The sequence below is a fragment of the Salvelinus namaycush genome, chromosome 27 (assembly GCF_016432855.1).
Source record: "Salvelinus namaycush isolate Seneca chromosome 27, SaNama_1.0, whole genome shotgun sequence".
Classification (NCBI taxonomy): Eukaryota; Metazoa; Chordata; class Actinopteri; order Salmoniformes; family Salmonidae; genus Salvelinus; species Salvelinus namaycush.
Window position 1 is genome coordinate 7,104,733 of NC_052333.1, and position 15,922 is coordinate 7,120,654.

General features: G+C 43.6%; 1 protein-coding gene across 1 annotated transcript in view; it reads left to right on the top strand.

Moving 5' to 3' along the window:
• Positions 1-15,922, top strand: part of LOC120022010 (CUB and sushi domain-containing protein 3-like) — an 803,421-nt gene that overhangs the window by 633,002 nt on the left and 154,497 nt on the right. Inside the window, exon 45 of the mRNA XM_038965812.1 lies at positions 9,791-9,871. Within this exon, the coding sequence (XP_038821740.1) occupies positions 9,791-9,871 (81 nt within the window). The remainder of the gene's footprint in view (positions 1-9,790; positions 9,872-15,922) is intronic.

The following is a 15,922-nucleotide window of genomic DNA, read 5'->3' on the forward strand; positions in this document are numbered from 1 at the left end:
AGGTAGAGAGAGGGGTAAAGAAAGAAAGAGGTAGTGAGTGAGAGGTAGAAATAGTGAGTGAGAGGTAGAGATAGGGAGGTAGGGATAGAGAGTGAGAGGTAGAGATAGTGAGTGAGAGGTAGAGATAGTGAGTGAGAGGTAGAGATAGTGAGTGAGAGGGAGAGATAGTGAGTGAGAGGTAGAGATAGAGAGTGAGAGGTAGAGATAGTGAGTGAGAGGTAGAGATAGTGAGAGGTAGAGATAGTGAGAGGTAGAGATAGTGAGAGGTACAGATAGAGAGTGAGATGTAGAGATAGTGAGTGAGAGGTAGAGATAGAGAGTGAGAGATAGAGATAGTGAGTGAGAGGTAGAGATAGTGAGTGAGAGGTAGAGATAGTGAGTGAGAGGTAGCGATAGTGAGTGAGAGGTAGAGATAGAGAGTGAGAGGTAGAGATAGAGAGTGAGATGTAGAGATAGAGAGTGAGAGGTAGAGAGGTAGAAATAATGAGTGAGAGGTAGAGATATTGAGTGAGAGGTAGAGCTAGTGAGTGAGAGGTACAGATAGTGAGTGAGAGGTAGAGATAGTGAGTGAGATGTAGAGAACATGAGTGAGAGGTAGAGATAGTGAGTGAGAGGTAGAGCTAGAGAGGTAGAGAGTTTGTGAGAGGTAGAGATAGTGAGTGAGAGGTAGAGATAGTGAGTGAGAGGTAGAGATAGAGAGTGAGAGGTAGAGATAGTGAGTGAGTACTACCTTTCCTCCTCCCTCTCCTACTACTCTTCCTCCTCCCTCTCCTCCAACCCTTCCTCCTCTCCTACTTCTCTTCCTCCTCCTCTCCTACTTATCTTCCTCCTCCCTATCCTCCAACCCTTCCTCCTCTCCTACTTCTCTTCCTCCTCCTCTCCTACTTCTCTTCCTCCTCCTCTCCTCCGACCCTTCCTCCTCTCCTACTTCTCTTCCTCCTCTCTCTCCTACTACTCTTCCCCCTCCTTCTCCTCCGACCCTTCCTCCTCTCCTACTACTCTTCCTCCTCCTCTCCTACTTCTCTTCCTCCTCCCTCTCCTACTACTCTTCCTCCTCCCCTACTACTCTTCTTCCTCCTCTCCTCCTACTCTTCCCCCTCCTTCTCCTCCGACCCTTCTTCCTCTCCTACTACTCTTCCTCCTCCTCTCCTACTACTCTTCCTCATCCTCTCCTACTACTCTTCCTCCCCCCTCTCCTCCGACCCTTCCTCCTCTCCTCCTACTCTTCCTCCTCCCTCTCCTACTACTCTTCCTCCTCCTTCTCCTCCTCCACCTCATCTTCCCTCTCTTCCTCCTCCCTCTCATCCTCCTCCTCTTCTCCTCCCGCTCCTCCTCTTCCTCCTCCTATTCCTCTTTCTCGTCCTCCTCTTTCTCCTCCTCCTCCCTCTCCTCCTCTTCCTCCCTCTACTCTTCCTCCTCCTCCCTCTCCTCCTCTTCCTCCCTCTACTCTTCCTCCACTTCTTCCTCCACTTCCCTCTTGCCTCTGACACACATGGCAGCTAGCATTCATTATTGGCTCAGCTCATTTTCATAGTCAATTTAATCTTGACTTATTGCGCTTCGATGCCTCTCTCCCATCTGACTGTCTTTGTATTGAATCAGTGAAGGGACATGGCTCTATACACCTGTGTCACATTGCTTATTGGCTACAGGGTGCGCTCTGAGAAATGAGCACTTGCCCAGATATACTTTTTCTATACTGACATCCAGACACATACAACCTCTTCACACTGCTAATGACACACAAGGCTGCTCTTACACTGATTGTTGACACGGTGCTACTGGCAAAAACAGATTAAGTATCCGAATAGTAAGGCCCATGTCATTCTGCTACAGCCAGCACTTATGATTTTACTACAAGTGCTTATTGATCCTGGCCTGTATCAAACGTCTCTCACAGTTAACCAGTCTGTCTCGATTGTGGCCGGTGGGGGGGCTTACGTGGTACTCCAATCACTTTACCCTAACAGTCTTAACTGCTAAACCGTCACTTTAGTTTCAGCTCCGCCCAAATGGATTATGGGTAAACTACAGGCTTGAACTTTGATATAGTATGGATTGACAAGCCACAGTCACGGTTGGTTGATTACAGTTATTAAAAGGTTTTTAATTTGTCTGTCAGATGTTCAAAAGGTACCACATAACTATTTGATCAATCATTATTAATAATCTGTACATCCATCCCTGCAGTCAAATAAGGAGAGCTGGTCTGTCTGTTGAAGCTAGCTGCTCCTACAGTGCTTTGCAAAAGTATTCACCCCCTTGGCATTTTTCCGATTTTGTTGCGTTACAACCTCTAATTTAAATGGATTTTTATTTTGGATTTCATGTAATGGACATACGCAAAATAGTCCAAATTGGTGAAGTGAAATGAAAAAAATGATAAAACTGAAAAGGGGTGGGTGCATATGTATTCACCCCCTTTGCTATGAACCCCCTAAATAAGATCTGGTGCAACCAATTACCTTCAGAAGTCACATAATTAGTCCACCTGTGTGCAATCTGTCACATGATTGTCACATGATCTGTCACATGATCTCAGTAGATATACACACCTGTTCTGAAAGGCCCCAGAGTCTGCAACACCACTAAGCTAGGGGCACCACCAAGCAAGCGGCACCATGAAGACCAAGGAGCTCTCCAAACAGGTCAGGGGCACAGTTGTGGAGAAGTACAGATCAGGGTTGGGTTATAAAAATATATCAGAAACTTTGAACTTCCCACAGAGCACCATTAAATCCATTATTGAAAAATGGAAAGAAAATGGCACCCCAACACACCTGCCAAGAGAGGGCCGCCCAACAAAACTCACGGACCAGGCAAGGAGGGCATTAATCAGAGAGGCAACAAAGAGCTGAAAAGCTCCACAGCGGATATTGGAGTATCTGTCCATAGGACCACTTTAAGCCGTACACTCCACAGAGTTGGTGTTCACCAAAAGGCATGTTGGAGGAAAGGTACTCTGGTTAGATGAGACTAAAATTGTAGCTTTTTGTCCATCAAGGAAAACACTATGTCTGGCGCAATCCCAACACCTCTCATCACCCCGAGAACACCACACCACAGTGAAGCATGGTGATGCCAGCATCATGCTGTGGGGATGTTTTTCATTGGCAGGGACTGGGAAACTGGTCAGAACTGAAGGAATGATGGATGGCGCTAAATACAGGGAAATTCTTGAGGGAAACCTGTTTCGTTCTTCAAGAGATTTGAGACTGGGACGGAGGTTCACCTTCCAGCAGGACAATGACCCTAAGCATACTGCTAAAGCAACACTCGGGTGGTTTAAGGTGGAAACATTTAAATGTCTTGGAATGGCCTAGTCAAAGCCCAGACCTCAATCCAATTGAGGATCTGTGGTATGACTTAAAGATTGCTGTACACCAGCGGAACCCATCCAACTTGAAGGAGCTGGAGCAGTTTTGCCTTGAAGAATGGGCAAAAATCCCAGTGGCTATATGTGCCAAGATTATAGAGACATACCCAAAGGGACTTGCAGCTGTAATTGCTGCAAAAAGTGGCTCTACGAAGTATTGACTTTGGGGGGTGAATAGTTATGCATCCTCAAGTTTTCCGTTTTTTTGTCTTATTTCTTGTTTGTTTCACCCCCAAAAATATTTTGCATCTTCAAAGTGGTAGGCATGTTGTGTAAATCAAATAATACAAACCTCCCAAAAATCTATTTTAATTCCAGGTTGTAAGGCAACAAAATAAGAAAAATGCCAAGGGGGTGAATACTTTCGCAAGCCACTGTAGCTGCTTCTGCTTAGTAATATGAATGTACTAGACTAGAGATAATACACAGCAATGTTCCTCTATATTTTACTTGGGTTTGACATGGGAATTACTCTGTAATGAGTTTAGCTTTGATTCATTTGAAATGGGCCACCGAGTTAGAGAGACAACTTTATTTCCCCTTAGTGAACACTCTGCTTTGCTGTGAATTAGCCAGGATTTATACAACACTTATTAAAGATATGAATTTAGTTTATTAGATTGTCTTCAACTGTCAAGTAATCAAATTATAGCCGGTTTATTCATGCAGTTTGCTGTCCAGAATGACAAAATAAGTGTTTTCATGTAGGTCACATCAAAGAGTGGCTGGGGGAACTAAATCTATAGAATGTGATTATCACTCCAAATAAGAAACATTCAAAACTGTCACTTTTTCCAATCTAGTTATGAAAGGATTTAAGTTGATAAGTTGCATAGTTATTCAGGACATTATGCAAGCATCATAATATTATAGATACCATTTGTGGGCATATCTGATGACTCAATTCCCAGAGCCCACTTGTTTTGACTGGTGATTATCTTCATCGTTCACAGCACATCAACCGGTCAGTCTAGACGTACATCCCACATGAAGGCAATACATAGAGGAAGCAAAGAAACGTTTCCTCTTTAATGTAGCTCTTTTGTTAATTAAAGCCTATCACAGAGTGAAATGTGGAGTCTCTCATGGGGACACAGAAAGTCATTGACTCTGTTCATTGCTTTTGCTTCAATTGGCAATACAGACACAAACACAGACACTTATTCACCAAATTCTCAGTCACACACACCCCCCCCCCCCCACACACACACACACCCACCCCCCACCCCCTCCCCCAAGGAGCCTCTAAGAGAATCATATTAATCAGCTAGCACATTTAACAGAAGCCACATGCTAAGTGGTTCTCGCTACTTCATTTGTGTGATTGTAGCGTGGTTGTCTGGAGCCAAAGCTCCCACTTGTCTATTAGACAGCCTCCTTCCTCCTCTGTCTACTCTGTAAACTGGGGGTGTATTCATTAGTGCACACAGAAGCAAACTGTAGCAAAATGTTTTGCAAAGGAAAACATTTTGCTAAGAAAATGTGAGTTTCTTTTTTGGACAAATAGAGGAAGTTGCCCCTCCCTGTTTGCTTCTGTTTGTTTCCTAGTAAATAAACCCCTGTTCATGGGGAAGCAAAAGTAGATATATCTATATACCTGACTGTCTGCTTTAGCCTGGCTGGAGAGCCAGGTGGGCGGGGTTGGCATTTCAGAGACTTTTCTATTGGTTCCCGTTGCACCAGGCAAGCTCAGGCAAGCACATCTATTATATTGAATACTAGTAAATGAACCCTAGTTTGTGTTGGCAAGACCCCGCCAGGTAGCTTGGTAGGGGGTGTAGTTTGGATCTGCAGTCCTGAAAGATGTTGGCTGTAAGATTCAATGGTGTAATATTTCTCCTTGCCTACTTCAAAGTGCTACCTTATTTAATCCTGTCATTAGCAGCAGCAGCACACAGTGTGTGTGTGTGTGTGTGTGTGTGTGTGTGTGTGTGTGTGTGTGTGTGTGTGTGTGTGTGTGTGTGTGTGTGTGTGTGTGTGTGTGTGTGTGTGTGTGTGTGTGTGTGTGTGTGTGTGTGTGTGTGTGTGTGTGTGTGTGTGTGCAGTGTAATATCTCTCCCTGGGCCCAGCTCCGACCGTTGTCACCTTATTTAATCCTGTCATTAGCGCCAGCAAGCAGCGTTCGTTCCCTCATATCGTTAGCAGTGCCTCCGTGCCAGCACAGCACAGCTTGGCCGCTCTGTTGATTCCCAGAAGGTATACCAGGCTTATCTGATGCCCTTAAACACACCGCCGAGATCACATCGCTGCTGAAAAAATTGGTATGCAGCCAGGTCCAGGTGGTGTGGAATCTGAATATTATGATTTTTTTCATTTCTGCCTAACCTTTCAAATGTCAGTAGTTTCTCCTCCTCCACAATTCTGATGCTCTTTTGTCCAAACATGGGAAATCAATGGTCTGTGGTAGGGTTGCTTATTTTGGGGAATATTCAGAGGTGGAAACTTTCCGTGGGAATTAATGGGAATATATGGGAATTAATGGAAATATATACAAATTAATATTAATACCATTTAAATGTAGATGTTTTTTGGATATATTTACCATATCATATGGAGACAGAAACATAAACCTTTTACCTTATCATAAGTTTTCATAATTGCAAATGATTAAATCCTTCCAATAGAAATAAGTAAATTAAAACATTTTAGTTACAAATTGAACTTTAATTAAATGAGTTGACTCTTCACATGGGATGATTTCACTGAACAACAAAAGAAAGGGAATATTGAATGATCCTCAATGATCCATCGCATCTCCCAAAAATGTTTTCAACATACATCTGTAAAATGATAGTCTAGAAACTAAAGCTTTGGTTGTCTTCCTCTCAGGCTTCAACGTCTTCTCCCTGGACCTCCTCAATGTCCACCTCTTGAACATCAGAATCTGTGGCCTCATCTTCAGTCACTTTCCAACCTTGCTGAGGATGGCTCGTTGTCAGGCTCAAAAAGCATCAAATTTGCCCGGATGCCAAAATGTTTTCAACCCTTGTATTGGTCAGCCTGTTGCGTGCTTTGGTGTATGTGTTCCCAAACAAGGACCAGTTGCGCTCTGAGGCGGCTGATGTTGGTGGGATTTGGAATATGATGGAGGCAACAGGGGAAAGAGATCCTCAGATCCTCAAAGTCCCTTCCACCAGGTGGATGATGAGATATGTTGGCACGACTGCCATTTTGCATCTCCGTCCCAAAGCCCTTGCTTGGAAGTGTACTTCGCCAGACTGCCAAGAACCTTGCCGTCATCCAGGCCAAGGTGGCGAGACACGGTAGTGATGTCACCATAGGCCTTGTTGATCTCTGCACCAAACAGGATGCTCTTGCCAGGATAGTTGGTGTCCAACATGTACGCTGCAGCGTGTATGTCTTCAGACAAAAGTCTTCCGTCTTTTTGATGTATTTCAGAATTGCAGTTTCCTCTGCATGGAGCAACAGTGAAGTGGGCAGGGCAGTATGGATTTCTTCTCTTACATTTGCAAGCAGAGTCTGAACTTCAGACAGGATGGCATTGTCTCCCTCAATCTGTGCAATGGCTACTGCTATAGGTATCAAGAGTTTCAGGCTGCTTACCACTCTCTCAGAAAATACATCATCCTAACAGGATCTTCTTGATGGCGCTGTCCATATCGGCAGACTGTGATATGGCCATTTCTTGGAGAGACTCCTTCCCCTCCAGGAACAAGATGACCCCAATGTGTGTTGCTGGGCAGCTTCAATGTGGTGCTCTTATTCTTCTCACTTTGCTTGGTAAGGTAGATAGCTGCTTTATAGCTGCTATGACCCTTCACATACCTATGACCCTTCACATACCTAATCATTTCCTTGGCTCTCTTGTAGAGTGCATCCATTGTTTTCAGTGTCATGATGTCCTTGAGGAGCAGATTCAATGCATGAGCAGCACAGCCAATGGGTGTGCTGTGAGGGTAGGACTCCTCCACTTTAGACCAAGCAGCCTTCATGTTCGCAGCATTGTCTGTCACCAGTGCAAATACCTTCTGTGGTCCAAGGTCATTGATGTTTGCCTTCAGCTCATCTGCAATGTAGAGACCGGTGTGTCTGTTGTCCCTTGTGTCTGTGCTCTTGTAGAATACTGGTTGAGGGGTGGAAATAATGTAGTTAATTATTCCTTGCCCACGAACATTCGACCACACTTCAGAGATGATTGCAATACAGTCTGCTTTCTCTATGATTTGCTTGACCTTCACTTCAACTTTGTTGAACTCTGCATCCAGCAAAGGAGTAGATAAAGCATGTCTAGCTCACTGTTATAAGCTAACTTTTTTGATGAATTTAAGCAAAATTCCCCAAATTCCAGGACTTAACTTCCCATTGAAAATTTCCGGGAAAATGCTGGAAATTTACTGGAAAGTTTCCGACCCTTTGCAACCCTAGTCTGTGGTCTGTGATTTTGCAAGTGGGTCTGCTGTGGCCATTTGGGACTTAGACAGAGATAATATATATATACACGTATATATACAGTACCAATCAAAAGTTTTAGAACACCCACTCACAAATTCAAGGCTTTTTCTTTATTTTTACTATTTTCTACATTATAGAATAATAGTGAAGACATCAACACTATGAAATAACACATATGGAATCATGTGGTAACCAAAAAAAGTGTTAACACAAATCAACATATATTTTATATTTTTGATTCTACAGAGTAGCCACCATTTGCCTTGATGACAGCTTTGCGCACTCTTGGCATGCTCTCAACCAGCTTCATGAGGAATGCTTTTCCAACAGTCTTGAAGGAGTTCCCACATATGCTGAGCCCTTGTTGGCTGCTTTTACTTCACTCTGCGGTCCAACTCATCCCAAACCATCTCAATTGGGTTGAGGTCGGGTGATTGTGGAGGCCAGGTCATCTAATGCAGCACTCCATCACTCTCCTTCTTGGTCAAATAGCCCTTACATAGCCTTGAGGTGTGTTTTGGGTCATTGTACTGTTGAAAAACAAATGATAGTCCCACTAAGAGCAAACCAGATGGGATGGCGTATCGCTGCAGAACGCTGTGGTAGCCATGCTTGTTAAGTGTGCCTTGAATTCTAAATAAATCATGACAGTGTCACCAGCAAAGCACCCCCACACCATCAAACCACCTCCTCCATGCTTCACGGTGGGAACCACACATGCGAAGATCATCCGTTCACCTACTCTGCGTCTCACAAAGACAAATCTCAAATTTGGACCAAAGGACAGATTTCCACCGGTCTAATGTCCATTGCTTGAGTTTCTTGGCCCAAGCAAGTCTCTTCTTATTATTGGTGTCCTTTAGTAGTGGTTTCTTTGCAGCAATTCGACCATGTGGGCTCCCGAGTGGCGCAGCGGTCTAAGGCACTGCATCTCAGTGCTAGAAGCGTCATTACAGACACCCTGGTTCAAATCCAGGCTGTATCACAAATGGCTGTGATTGGGAGTCCAATATGGCGGCACACAATTGGCCCAGCATCATCCATTTTTGGCCGGGATAGGCCATCATTGTAAATAAGAATTTGTTCTTAACTGACTTGCCAAGTTAGATAAATATAAAATAAATAATAAATACATAAATGAAAGCCTGATTCACACAGTCTACTCTGAACAGTTGATGTTGATAGGTGTTACTTGATCTCTGTGAAGCATTTACTTGGGCTGCAATCTGAGGTGCAGTTAATTGCAGACTTCTGAGGCTGGTAACTGTAATGAACTTATCCTCTGCAGCAGAGGTAACTCTGGGTCTTCCTTTCCTGTGGTGGTCCTCATGAGAGGCAGTTTCATCATAGCGCTTGATGGTTTTTGCGACTGCAGTTGAACAAACTTTCAAAGTCCTTTACATTTTCCGGATTGGCTGACCTTCATGTCTTAAAGTAATGATGGACTGTCATTTCTCTTTGCTTATTTGGGCTGTTCTTGCCATAATATGAACTTGGTCTTTTACCAAATAGGGCTATCTTCTGTATACCAACCATACCTTGTCACAACCGATTGGCTCAAATGCATTAAGAAATAAATAAATTCCACAAATTAACTTTTAACAAGGCACACCTGTTAATTTAAATGCATTCCAGGTGACTACCTCATGAAGCTGGTTGATAGAATGCCAAGAGTGTGCAAAGCTGTCAACAAGGCAAAGGGTGGCTTCTTTGAAGAATCTCAAATCTAAAATATATTTTGATTTGTTTAACACTTTTTTGGTTACTACATGATTCCAAATGTGCTATTTCATAGTCAAAATAAAGAAAAACCCTTGAATGAGTAGGTGTGTCCAAACTTTTGACTGGTACTGTTTATATATATATATATATAATTCCATGTTCAAAAGAATACAGAAAGTCCCAATGCAATAAGTGATTAACCAAAAATAGGATTACTACTCTGTTGAAATGTTCCTAACACCTTCTTCTTTTTCCTCTTCCTCCTCCATCCTCTTCTAGTATACCAGCTGAGGATCTGCCAAGCGCCCCCGGATGTGGCCAACGCTGATATCCTCATGGAGGACAGGGAGTTTGAAATAGGTAACGCCTCCACGTGTAGTTCAATCCAAATATTATCAATTTTCTAATGAATTGTTTTGGGAGAGATAGGACCTCCTCACCACTCTGTATACTTACATATTGTAGGACTAGGAGTTTTCCTGTGCCTGTATTCATAAAGTGTCTCAGAGTGCTGATCGAGGATTAGTTATGCTTTTTAGCTCACAATGAATAAAGAGTATATAGACTGCGGTGGACCTGATCCTAGATCAGATCTGATAAGTTTTGTGAGTATAGGTCCTGGCCTTACTGATGCTTCATCCACTGAGGTTATGAAACTGAAACCCTCTCACCAGTTCCATGCCCCTGTATTTCACAACATCCTCCATGTACGTCTCTCCTCTGCTCAGGTAAATGTGCTGATACATGTAGAATGTCCTCACTGAGTATTGATCATGGCTTAGAGAGAGGATAGGCATCCTCCTGTGTGTGTGTGACCCTGACTAATACTATGGGTGGACACACACACACACACATGAATCAAATCAAGTTATATTTGTCACATGCTTTGTAGACAACAGTGAAATGTTTACTTGCGCGTCCTGGTGCCAAAGAAGAAGGCATACGTTTTACGTGCCCCCCGCCGATTGTGTATTTTCGTCCTTTATTTGCGTTGTTTGTAAATTACTTATTTTGTACATAATGTTGACGCTACTCTCTCTTATGACCGAAAATAACTTCTTGACATCAGGGCTGCGATTACTCATCACGGACTAGTAGAATCCTTTTTTTCCTTTCATGACTCTGACGAGCCCGACACGAAGGATATACTGCTTCCTCGGGAACAGGCCCTGATCCCCGTGATCTGCATGAAGAGGCGGAGAAAGAGGGGCCAAAGGGCGGGCTGCCTTCTGAGAATTCGTAGGCGATCGAATAAACCCCCACTTCCCTTCATTCTGCTAGCAAACGTGCAATCCTTGGAGAATAAAATCGACAAGTTACACGGAAGATTAAACTACCAACGGGACATTAAAAACTGTAAGCATTCCAAAGACTTTTACAGGATACTAACCTCAACATCAAAACCTTCATTCCAATTCACAATTCCATACTTCCAAAACCTTGATTTTGGACCAAAAATATCTGAATGGGCTATTACTACCAAGGATTATCATGAAAAAAACTTCTAACAAGCCAAAACCTGCAGAAGAAACAGAGCGGAACCTGGAAATACCATACAACACCAAACTGAGTGACTAATGTTCAGTCTGAACCTACTTTCTGAAGCTAAAAAGTAAATAAAAATAATCTCTAGGTAATTGTGTTATATAAAGTTTAGTAAATAAGGCTACTAAGCAACCAAGCTGCTTGGAAAGAATCAGTCTGAAATTAGCACTGAAGTGTGAAGTGAGAGGTGTGAAAACACTTGAGCATAACAATGGAAGGGGAGTTTCACAGCCCCTACCTCGCACCCAAATGCAGAGGCCTTTGAAGCTCCCTCAATCTGTGCAGAGAAGATATCCTCCTCAGAATACAACAACCACAGGACAACTTTGTTTGGACGTCGTAAAGGACCATTCACCGACACTGAAAAGATATAGCTAGCTAACGACCTCCTTTTCCACGTGGAAATGATGGAAAGAGACTTGTTAGCTAGCTAACTGGGATTTTCTACAAGGAATCTGCCTCCAGAAAAAAGCTTCTCCCAAGTGGGTGTGACATCTACTCACGTTGCCTGCTGCTCTGCTGCTTGGATTCCCACCTGGCGATCTGTTCACCGTCTGCCCTGGCCTGTCTCCCCCTGTCTGGTATAGGTACCCCCGCCACACTCCCCCGAGCTTTCACTCACCTCCAGCAAACATTCGCTGTTGGGGCGAGTGACTCTGAACTTACAATGGTTATGTCAGGACCCGGTTACGAACTCGGGTCTCCGGTGTGAGAAACAGTCACTTTGCAAACTGAGCCACTAATAGTCGGCAGAACCCAGAATATGAGGCAGACACAGCAGTACTTGAGACGGTGTTTTAATAAAGTTAAAAGGAAAGTACTTCAGGCAAAAATATAAATCCACAATGTCAAAAGTAATTCCAAGAGAAAAAAGGTAATCCTCCAAGACAAAAGGTAAATCCACAAGGTGGTAGATACCGCAGGGAAAAAACCTCAAAAGAATAATCAAAAATAAATAAACAGGAACAAAAACAGAGTACCTCAAGAGAATCCAACAGGAGTAACAAATGTTCACAGCATCGCTGGGGCTGGGTGCTAACATACAAACACAGAGCAAAGAACTGAGGAAAACTAAGGGTTTAAATACATTCAAGGGAAACGAGGCACAGGTGCAAATAATAACTGGAAACAAGGGAAAACAAAAGGGTCAAAAAAGCACAATGGGGGCATCTAGTGGCCAAAACCGGAACAATCCTGGCCAAATCCTGACAGGTTAGCCAAGTTGTTATATTTTTCTCTTGTACTTTATGATATTTGCTTCATGACTCCTGCGTGCTTTTTTGTTTATGAACTTGCTTGTTTACCCAACCGTGGAACAGTCTATGTTTGATCCCACACTCGGGACTCAGACTCTCTATTGGTTACACAGACTCTTGGCCTCCCATCCTATTCTAACCACCTCTTGCTGGCTTTGTATTCATGTTATCTGATGAACTTGCTGTACAGTATGATCTTGTTGTCATCTAATGCACATTCAAATGTTATAAATCAACACTGCAGAGCTCTCCCTGTCCTCTGCCGTGCCTTGATTGTATTACTGCTGATTATATCTGGAAATGTGCATGTACATGTACAGGGTGCATGTACACCCTGGCCCATCTACTGTTGTTAGCCCCAATTCTGATTTGTGCTCTGATATCTGCTTCACTGATTTCTGCTCTCGTAAAAGCCTGGGTTTTCTGCACGTTAAAACTAGAAGCTTATTACCTAAAATGGATCAATTCAACGTGTGGCTTCACAGCTCCAAACCAGATGTGTTGGTCATTACTGAGACGTGGTTAAGAAAGAGTGTTTTGAACACTGATGTTAACCTTTCTGGTTATAATCTTTTTCGGCAAGACAGATCTTCCAAAGGTGGTGGAGTGGCAATCTTTACCAAGGATCACATTCAGTGCTCGGTTGTCTCCACCAAGTCTTTCCCCAAACAATTTGATTTGCTGGTTTTACACATTAAACTTTCAAATAACTCTTTGTTGACTGTTGCTGGGTGTTATCGGCCACCATCAGCACCGGCCTGTACCCTAAATGCCCTGAACTCTCTCCTGGCCCCTTACACTAAGTCTGAATTTGTCCTGCTAGGTAACCTAAACTGGGACATGCTTAAACCACCTGACCAAGTCCTAAAGCAATGGGACTCCCTAAATCTTTCTCAGATTATTACCAATCCCACAAGGTATGACTCCAAACACCCAGAAAAGGCTACTCTCTTTGATGTTATCCTTACAAATAACCCTGATAGGTCAGTCTGGTGTTTTCTGTAATGACCTTAGTGATCACTGTTTTACAGCCTGTGTTCGTAATGGCTGCTCAGTGAAACGACCTGTCCTGACTTGTCATAGACGCTTGCTAAAAAAACTTTAATGAGCAAGCCTTCCTTCATGACCTCTGTAAATTGGTATAGAATCAGCTTGATCCCCTCTGTCGAAGACGCTTGGACCTTCTTTTTTTATATTTTCAGTAGTATCGTTAACAAATACGCACCGATAAAGAAAATGAGAATTCAAAACAGGTTCAGCCCCTGGTTCGACCGTGATCTGGCAGAGTTACTCCACCTTAAAAATACAATTTGGCAAATCACTCGGCACACGCCTACTCAGGCTAACTGGCTCTCATTCAGGCAAATTAGAAATAATTGAACTCAGGCTATCCGGAAGGCCAAAGTTAGTTACTTTAAGGAGCAGTTCTCTCTCTGTGAGTCTAACCCCAAGAATTCCTGGAAAACAGTTAAAGACCTGGAGAATAAACCCTCCTCCTCACAGCTGCCCATGTCCCTTAATGTTGATGATGTGGTTGTTACTGACAAGGAGTGCGTGGCTGAGCTCTTTAATCACCACTTCATTAAATCAGAATTCCTATTTTACTCTGCCATGCCTCCTTGCCCTTCCAACATTTCCTCATCTCCCACCCCTTTTAATGCGACTATCCCCGATGCTCCTCCCTCTTTTTTCCCTGCCCTGCTACAAAGTTTCTCCCTGCAAGCGGTCACTGAGTCCGAGGTGCTAAAGGAGCTGCTTAAACTTGACCCCCCCCCCCCCCAAAAAAAAATCTGGTTTAGATGGTTTAGACCCTTTCTTCTTTAAGGTTGCTGCCCCTATCATCACCAAGCCTATCTCCAACCTTTTTAACCTGTCTTTCCTCTCTGGGGAAGTTCCCTTTGCTTGGAAGGCAGCCACGGTGCATCCTTTATTTAAAGGGGGAGATCAAGCTGATCCTAACTGTTATAGGCCAATTTCTATTTTGCCCTGTTTATCAAAAGTCTCTCAGAGTGCAGTGTATAAAGTTCTGAACACCTACAAAACAAAGGTCAAGTGGTTTTGTAAGAAGAATTCCCCTCTCCCCACCGGTGTGATTATTACTAAGGTAGTCACCTCATACAAGTACTTCTGAGTATGGCTAGACGGTACACTGTCCTTCTCTCAGAACATATCAAAGCTGCAGGCTAAGGTTAAATCTAGACTTGTTTCCTCTATCGTAATCGTTCCTTTTTCACCACAGCTAACAAAATAACCCTGATTCAGATGATCATCCTACTCAGGCTAGATTACAGAGACGTAATTTATAGATCGGCAGGTAAGGGTGGTTTGAAGCGGCTAGATGTTCTTTACCCTTCGGCCATCAGATATGCCACCAATGCTCCTTATAGGACACATCACTGCACTCTATATTACTCTGTAAACTCATCTGTTTAAAAAAAATAAAAACCTCTTAGGCCTCACTCCCCCCTATCTAAGATACCTACTGCTGCCCTCATCCTCCACATACAACACCATTCTGCCAGTCACATTCTGTTAAAGTTCCCCAAATCACACACATCCCTGGGTTGCTGCTCTTTTCAGTTCGCTGCAGCTAGTGACTGGAACGGGCTGCAAAAACCACTCAAACTGAACCATTTTATCTCCATCTCTTCATTCTATATCTGCTATAGACCACCCTCTGCCCCCAGCTGTGCTCTGGACACCATATGTGAACTGATTGCACCCCATCTATCTTCAGAGCTCGTGCTGCTAGGTGACCTAAACTGGGACATGCTTAACACCCCAGCCATCCTACAATCTAAGCTTGATGCCCTCAATCTCACACAAATTATCAATGAACCTACCAGGTACCACCCCAAAGCCGTAAACACGGGCACCCTCATAGATAACATCCTAACCAACTTGCCCTCAAATACACCTCTGCTGTTTTCAACCAAGATCTCAGCGATCACTGCCTCATTGCCTGCAGTGATCATTGCCTGCAAACGACCTCCACTCATCACTGTCAAACGCTCCCTGAAACACTTCAGCGAGCAGGCCTTTCTAATCGACCTGGCCCGGGTATCCTGGAAGGATATTGACCTCATCCCGTCAGTAGAGGATGCCTGTTTTTTTTTTTTAAATGCCTTCCTCACCATCTTAAATAAGCATGCCCATTCAAGAAATGTAGAACCAGGAACAGATATAGCCCTTGGTTCTCTCCAGACCTGACTGCCCTTATCCAACACAAAAACATCATATGGCGTTCTGCATTAGCATCGAACAGCCCCCGTGATATGCAACTTTTCAGGGAAGCTAGAAACCAATATACACAGGCAGTTAGAAAAGCCAAGGCTAGCTTTTTCAATCAGAAATCTGCTTCCTGCAACACAAACTCAAAAAAGTTCTGGGACACTGTAAAGTCCATGGAGAATAAGAACACCTCCTCCCAGCTGCCCACTGCACTGAGGACAGGAAACTATAATTGATCCACTATAATTGAGAATTTCAATAAGCATTTTTCTACGGCTGGCCATGCTTTCCACCTGGCTACCCCTACCCCGGTCAACAGCACTGCACCCCCCACAGCAACTCGCCCAAGCCTTCCCCATTTCTCCTTCTCCCAAATCCA